This window comes from Lactuca sativa, chromosome 5, assembly GCF_002870075.4.
Source record: "Lactuca sativa cultivar Salinas chromosome 5, Lsat_Salinas_v11, whole genome shotgun sequence".
NCBI classification, from domain to species: Eukaryota; Viridiplantae; Streptophyta; class Magnoliopsida; order Asterales; family Asteraceae; genus Lactuca; species Lactuca sativa.
In genome coordinates this window covers 343,465,120-343,472,733 of record NC_056627.2, presented here as the reverse complement: position 1 = coordinate 343,472,733, position 7,614 = coordinate 343,465,120, and the positions used below count along the sequence as shown (strand labels likewise).

The 7,614-nt window shown below is 37.5% G+C and overlaps 1 protein-coding gene across 1 annotated transcript; it reads right to left on the bottom strand.

Annotated features, from left to right (window-relative positions):
• Window positions 1-200: 200 nt before the first annotated feature.
• LOC111892812 (protein OCTOPUS) lies at window positions 201-2,370 on the bottom strand. Its single transcript, XM_023888857.3, has one exon. It carries the CDS (start codon window positions 2,052-2,054, stop codon window positions 387-389), a length of 1,668 nt encoding a protein of 555 aa, XP_023744625.1. The 5' UTR covers window positions 2,055-2,370; the 3' UTR covers window positions 201-386.
• Window positions 2,371-7,614: the final 5,244 nt, after the last annotated feature.

Below are 7,614 nucleotides of genomic sequence, written 5' to 3'. Positions count from 1 at the left end.
AAAAAGTAACACCCCCCCCCCCCCCCCCCCTTACCCCTGGGTATATGGAATTGAGGCAGAGAATATCTACACACATGCTCATCACCTTACTTTTTCAAGTACTGGAGTCCATCTTTTCCCAAATAATAAAATCTCAAAACAGCAAAAAGACAGATGTGCTTTCTAGTTACAAGAAAATCGTGACCAAATTTTGGGTATGGATTATGGATTATTTCTAGGCATTATTAACAGATAAATATTTAAACTTGTATTATTTTCACCAGAGGACCAAGCACGAGACAAGTAAACATTATGCATTAAGTTAACTTTTTTTTTTGCACATAACAAGAAAATTAATAGGCTCTACAGATTTATGCTCTACTTAAGTTGTAAGAGTACCTAAAAGTTTAATTCAGCTGAAAATTATTGGAAGCCATTGATGGGGACATGTTTCTTCCCTTGCTGCTGCTTTTTCCAGATTTACTCCTTCTAGTAGAGTTCCTAAATGGCGTCAAATACAGCCTTAACAAACCATTATTATCAAGATCACTAGTTGAATACCTTGTGCTCCTGTTCCTATCCAACACAAAGTTTCTTGAATTCATAGAATTTGTGTTTCGATCAAGTTTTGGATTTGAATTCACATTTTCTGGAATTTCTTCTAAGTTCTTCTTGTGACTCCATAGATTACACACCTTTCTCCATTTACTTGGCATTGCCTTTTTATGCATGTTTGATGAGTTGTTGACTGTTGTTGAAATCGGTGTGTTTGAAACAGATACAGATGCAATGTTGCTGTTCTTGGTTGATTTCAAATGCCAATCTTTTAATTCGTTTTCGGTGATCACCAGCTTTGTTCCTTGGAAGATAACATCATTTGCAGGTGATACTCTGGCATTTGAAGCGGATTTCACTTCATCTCCTCCTAATCCGGTTGTTTTGGTGCTGAAACTCTTCATGGAGCTTGAACTGCTTCCCCTATTTGATGTAGAAGCGTCTGAATTAGAGTTAGATTGACCAGAACTAGCTCCATCTTCACTTATGGAATGCATTTGCAGGTTTTCCATGGTGGTAATTGTGCCCCTGTTTACGGGAGGAGGTATGATCATGCTGTCGACAATAGACAGCATTGGTGTAAGGCGAGGAATTGTTCTTGCGATCATGTATCCATCCCAAGAGGATCTGTGTTCATCGAAGGAAAATCTTGGATCTTCAACAGACAATCTATGAGCATCGATTGAAAACCTGGGTTCTGTATCGCAAGATCGACGACCCAATCCGTAGTCTGCTACCTCAGATTGGGTATCTCTGAATTGCCCTAATTTCGACCTATCAATGTCGGTTCCGCCATTGCAGTCTCTGTTTTGCTTCTTTTGCTTCTGTTTTTGTCTCCATTTTCGTAACTTCTGACTGAACACAGAAGCTGCTTCCCAAAAATTCCTCCTCTTGTTCTGCAATTCGATATCAATGAACTCCTTCATCGTCTTCAGATCCCCTTCTTCAATGTCGCCATCATCATCAACTTCATTTCGCACAAAAACATCACCAGAAACCCTAATTTCATTGTCATCGTCATCGTCATCGTCATCGTGTTCTTCTTCGTCGTCGTCTTCTTCATCTTCCTTCGTCTCCAACACCGGCTCTGCAAAGCTCGAGAACCCTAAATTCCTCGATTCGACCCTCGCAACACCACCTCCTCCTTTCTTCGTATCATCGACGACGAACAGATCCGACAGAGTACTACGACCTCTTACATCACACGACTTTCTCCGTTGATCCGTAACCAAACCGTTCAAACTCTCGCCTTTCTCAGCAGCAACAGACTTGCTCCGTCGCAGCCCCGGAGCAGCCGTGGACGAAGAAGCACCCGCGTGGCCTCTGCTACGGCGGCTACAAACGGCTACCTTCTCAACTTGAGCTTCAGCAGCAGATGAATCTAAACCGGCAAGACGGTCTCGTAGGCACAATGCACAGAACCCCGTCACGGGTTCACTAGGGTGACGGTGGCAGGCGGAGAGACGCCGAGGACGATTACGATTTCTGGTAGTTGTACGGATTTGGGGATCCGGCATCATTGACAGAAGCGTTGGTGTGTAACGGCTCAGAAATGGATCATAATTAAGGGTTTCTGTAAGAGATTGATTTTAGGGTAACTGCAGTAAGGCGTACTCTGTACTGCAAACGAGAGAGAGAGAGAGAGAGAGAGAGAGAGAGAGAGAGAGAGTGCTGACAAAAAGGGATCTGAGTATTAGCAGAGAAACCCTTCATAAACCTCACCACCCGCCATAGAAGAACAATATACCTTTTCGCTACATTATGTGGTTTAATAATGTTTTACCAAGTTTCACGTTTCTGCCCCAACTTCATTTCTTTTTAATTGTCCAGCATAACTTTATGTAAACGCTATGGCCTATGCTTCGACTGTACCTACATGGTTTTGGGGTGCCTCATATATGTCCCCGCATGTGAAAGTTGTGTTCCTTGCATTATATTTTGCAAGATTAACGTTGTAATATCGGTTTGGATTAGGATCGGAAGATATTATTCTTCAAACTCACCCGCAATGTTTTATTTGTGTAATCCTTATTATTATTTATTTTGATTAAGATATTAATGATTGAATCAATTTGAATTTCCTAACATTAACTTCAATTTGTAGATGCAAACCAAAACAATTATGAAAACAAAAAAAAAAAAAAACAAAAAAAAAAAAAAAAAAAACTTAAGCGAAAAAAAATAATGTAACCATGTACAGCTAAATACACAATATCATAAAGGGACTAACATATGATATGATCATCCGCTTAAATCGAGATGAACGAATGAAGTTGTGATCTTGCGACCAAGTAAGAGTTGACGACACTTTAACTTCATGGATAAGCATCATAAAATCTTCCAAAAGCTTTCAGATAACGTCGAATCTTAGGATTTTACCTAGTAAACAAAGTGTGATGTGGCAACCTATGATACGTTAGATGTCATCATTAGTTTGGTTTTTTAGGGATTTTAGGGTTTTTAGATTAATATAAACAGGACTTCTCGTGTCCTATTTATTCAACACGAAAAAATCTAAGACTTCTTCTCCTATATGCTCTCTATGCAAATTCGGCTAGCATGTTGCTCCAGATACTCTCTTCTTTTGTGTTTCCAGGTATTCGATTTGTGTTTATCAATTATTTTATAGTTGTTGAAAAGAACGATAATCTGAATTAAATCATAGAGTTTTACTTAACACTTACAACCATAGAGTGTCATGAAGTACATTCAGTAGGGGTTTTGAAAAAAATATTCGTCTCTGAAAATCAGATGCAAATTTATCCGAATTTTTTAATATTCTATTTTTCGGACTTGGATGATCATTTTATAAGTTTTTGGATATATAATAATCGAAATATTTATTTTTCTAATTCAAAATAATGACTTTACTTATGTTTTTTTTCATTTAAATTTTTTACTACTAAGGTTATGTCATAGAGCCTTTTCATTTAGTTTTTGTTTATGGTAAGTTAATTTATTTTACATAATTAGCTAATTAGTCAAATAAAAAAATAAAACAATCATAGTTTATGGTATGAAAATTTGGATATTTGGCTTTGAACACCTTTTAACTTTAAAAACATGATCCTGTTATACTTTTGAATCGATGGTAGTAACAATGTGGGGATGTTAAATTCACAGTTATTTTACGCAACCTACGAATTTATTGATGTTGTTATCATATTTATTTTATAATTTGATATTTATTTATCGGATTATGAAGGATGTTTGATACACTCAATGTGGGCATTATTTTAGCATGTTGACTAAATGAGAACCAGAACAAATCATCATGTAATGCAGTTTTAAGAGTATGCATAGAGAAACTTATCAGGTTCCATTCGCATTAGAAAATTAGAACATGTGTAAAAGCGAAGAAAACAGAGGTTTTATGATAAAAGAAAGCTTGGGTGTGAAATGTATTAAAGGTGAAAATAAGGGGGCTAAAAAGTGAAATTTAATATTCTGAGATCTGGAAACTTTACTCCGGTGGTACTAGACTATTGGTACCTTGTGTAAGTGTGGTTTAGAGTTGCCGCTGACCGCGGGCAGCCAACAGGATGCACGTGCATTCTGCCCAAACATAGGGAAGTGTGCGTATGCATTACCCGAAATACGATGCCTCGTGTAACCTCATTTATCGGGACTTTGGATACTTTCGTGAAGAAGTAAAGGTATCTTCTCCAAACAAAATACTAACAACAAATGTCAAATATCAAATAACCTTTAATATTAGTACAAAATATCAACACAGTATCCAACATTTTACAATGCAACTTGAAATTACGTATTTTACCAGATTTTAAAAATGGTACATGTGGTTTAGGCCTTGCGAGTACCGGCAACAAGCACGTTCACGATTTACGTGGCAACGACTATTGACCTTGAACACCACCGTTACGGTGGTTTGTGATGTTAGATTTTGAGTCTTTAGAATATCAATAAACTTCGATATTTTTTAAGATCGTGATTACAATCATTTTCTAAAATCTGTGATTTCAACCTTATAATTTTGGGTATCATTAAATTAGATTTGAATAATATAAAAATGGCAATTTAAAAGTCATCTCACTTCTAAATTTGAAACACATAAAATACCTTGTTGTTTTGTGATTGATTAGATAGAGAATTGCTTATGATCAATTTCATATATGTATCGATCGATTTTTTTCACGTCCAAAAATTTCATTTTCCAATTAATATTTAGTAAAATCATTTGCAAATAAACATTTTCTGATCGAACCGTTTCAAAAACATATACTATGTCTGAAAACCAAAACATGTGAACTATCAAAATATCAGAGTATGAATCCCAGAACAATCCCATGAATGCGGAAAACAGTGTGCGTGTATAATGTGCCGCTACCGTGCCAGCTCCTTCCCCTTCGACGAAGAGGTACCTGAAACCAAAACTGTAAACAGTAAGCACGAAACTTAGTGAGTTCCCCCATCGTACCACATACCATGCGATCACGTAACATAACATACTGCCAGGCTATTCTGGGGTGCCTGACTACCCGGTGCGGCCATTCTGGGGTGCCGTCCTACCCGTGTCAAGCCATTCTGGGGTGCTGACTACCCATCGGTCCTAACAACCGATCCTCGGGGACTATTTCACCCCTACTGTCACTACCACGTATATATCATATCAGGCCAGCATACAAACACATCATCACATACTGTCAGACATAGCTGGGGTGTCTGACCTACCCTTCGGTCCTAACGACCGAACTCTACTACTATCACATATAACATATCATGTCAGCACATAACATACCAGGTCGTAGCAAACCTAGATGATATCACAAAGACAATCATCTAACATATAACTCCTACTGGTGGGCCGGCATTGTGGTCGTAGACCCACCGCTACTAGAATGTAACTCACCTCAAAATAGTTGCTGATTCGAGTGGGAACTAACTATCTACTGCTGCTGCTGCTGTTCCGGAAGTCCTCCGGCTATAATTCCCACAAAACATTCAGTCAAATACTGCTAGCTGTACTTAGGGTAAAATGACCATTTTACCCTTGACCAGGTCAAAGTATGTGACAACCGTCAATTTTCGGTCAAGTCAAAGTCAACTAAAGTCAACAAGTCAAACCAGTCAACTCGATTTGCCCATAGGTACTAGAGTTTACGTTATGTAATTTCTAAACAACTCGCTATTCTAATGAGAGATCATAAATCGAAAAGTGCGTACATCTGGATCTCCTTAACCTAAAACTGTGGTACGTGGCGAGCCAAACCGATAAAACAATGTTGCATACTCATCGGGAGTATGCAAGATCCTTAAACAAGGCTTAACGGGGTTTACGGACCTTGCATTGCGAAGCCGGACACTCACATTCTGTTGGGTTTTGAGCAATCTAACACTTCCTAAGTGTGCATGCAACCCTAATAAACCTTGGATCTATGTTTGTCTAAATACATGCAAAATAATAATTTTCCAAGGTTCATAACCTATCTAACATGGCATGGGGAACATTTAAACATAAAAGAGTTAGATGAGATTACATACCTTTTTGATGAGATTGATTCTTTGGAGTTTGAGAGCCAAACACCAATAATGTGAATGCCTCAAATGGAATCACAAATCACCACAAACACTTGGAAACTTTGAGAGAGTGTACACACACTTATATTTTCGTCCACACACAAGCACACACACTAGTGGCTATTTCATGCAACATAAGCATGCTTATATAGTGTACATGGTTAGGGTGAAACCCTAATAACCCATGACCTTTCCTTTTCCAAGGATCCATGGGTTAAAAGCTCCATGGATCATCCATGGACTTCCATATAAGCCTAGCCCATTAACAAATGAGTGTTAGCCCACACTATATAAAACCAATAGCCCACAATCTAACTAGTCTTCCTTTTAATCTCTAAATTAATTCATAATTAATTTAAGACTAAGACTAATTAAATAACATGACTTCATATTAATATATTATAACTTATAATATATTAATAAACATATGTGTATAACTCTCATAAAATTATCCATAAATAGTTCGGGTGAAGTGCAACCCAAATGGACCATGCCGGGTCGGGTCAAGTATATACCAAATAAGTTATGGACTTAGACACCTTATCCAACAGACTCCCACTTGGATAAGTCTAATAACTATATTTGCGTATGTTACTTCAGGAACCAACCAGCAATCGTAGCTCTCGAAAACTCTGTTGAACTATGAAGCGCCATTTTAGATAAGTGATCATATAATCCTCTATTCTCAGGATATCAGCCGGACAAATACATGGAACAACGTCATACTTATTGTCCAGCAGTTTGTTTCCCGATTTCCGATTTGTCTGACAAAAAAGTTAATCGAACACATCAATTTAGTTCTGACCGGCCGGTACATAGGTCACAATAAAATCATCGAGGGGCCCAGATATCGCTTATATTTCTAGAAGGAACATATAAACTTCGACTCATATGCTTGTTCTACTACTTGTTGAATTGTACACAAAGGCACGTTTTATAACATCAAGTTACTGATGCGTTTACGTGCAATCAATGCACAACCAAATCATAGGTAACAACTCATATCTCTAGGTTTGAAGATTTATATGATATTACCGTCTCACGATCACTCGAGATAAATTCCATGAAGTGATACAAGTGAGCGTGGGTTTATTCCAATACTCATAACTTATGAGCACTCATGAATGTTGTAGCAACCATTGCTATGACTAAACCCATTTAGCCATCTACAAACTCGATTCATGACAGTCTTGATTCATACCTACTTCCAACATATGAACGACTGTGGAGTGTTTAAATAACTTAGTCATTCGGAAAGAATAACCTAGCTATTTAGGAAGTCAAAACATGCAAAGTGAAACACAATAATAATCGAATCCAATATGGTCTCAGAACCCTTTTGAATATAAATAGAACCACCTTTTATTTATCACCATATTGATTACACATTATTCATTGTATAATGTTTCAAACAATCAACTTAAGACTTGAATAAAAAACAACAGTCGTCCCATGCTCCTAGCATGTACACTTTGTTTTTCTAAACAATAGTTATGCCATACTCCAAGTATGCACACTATGTTTGTCTATGATCCTTACATT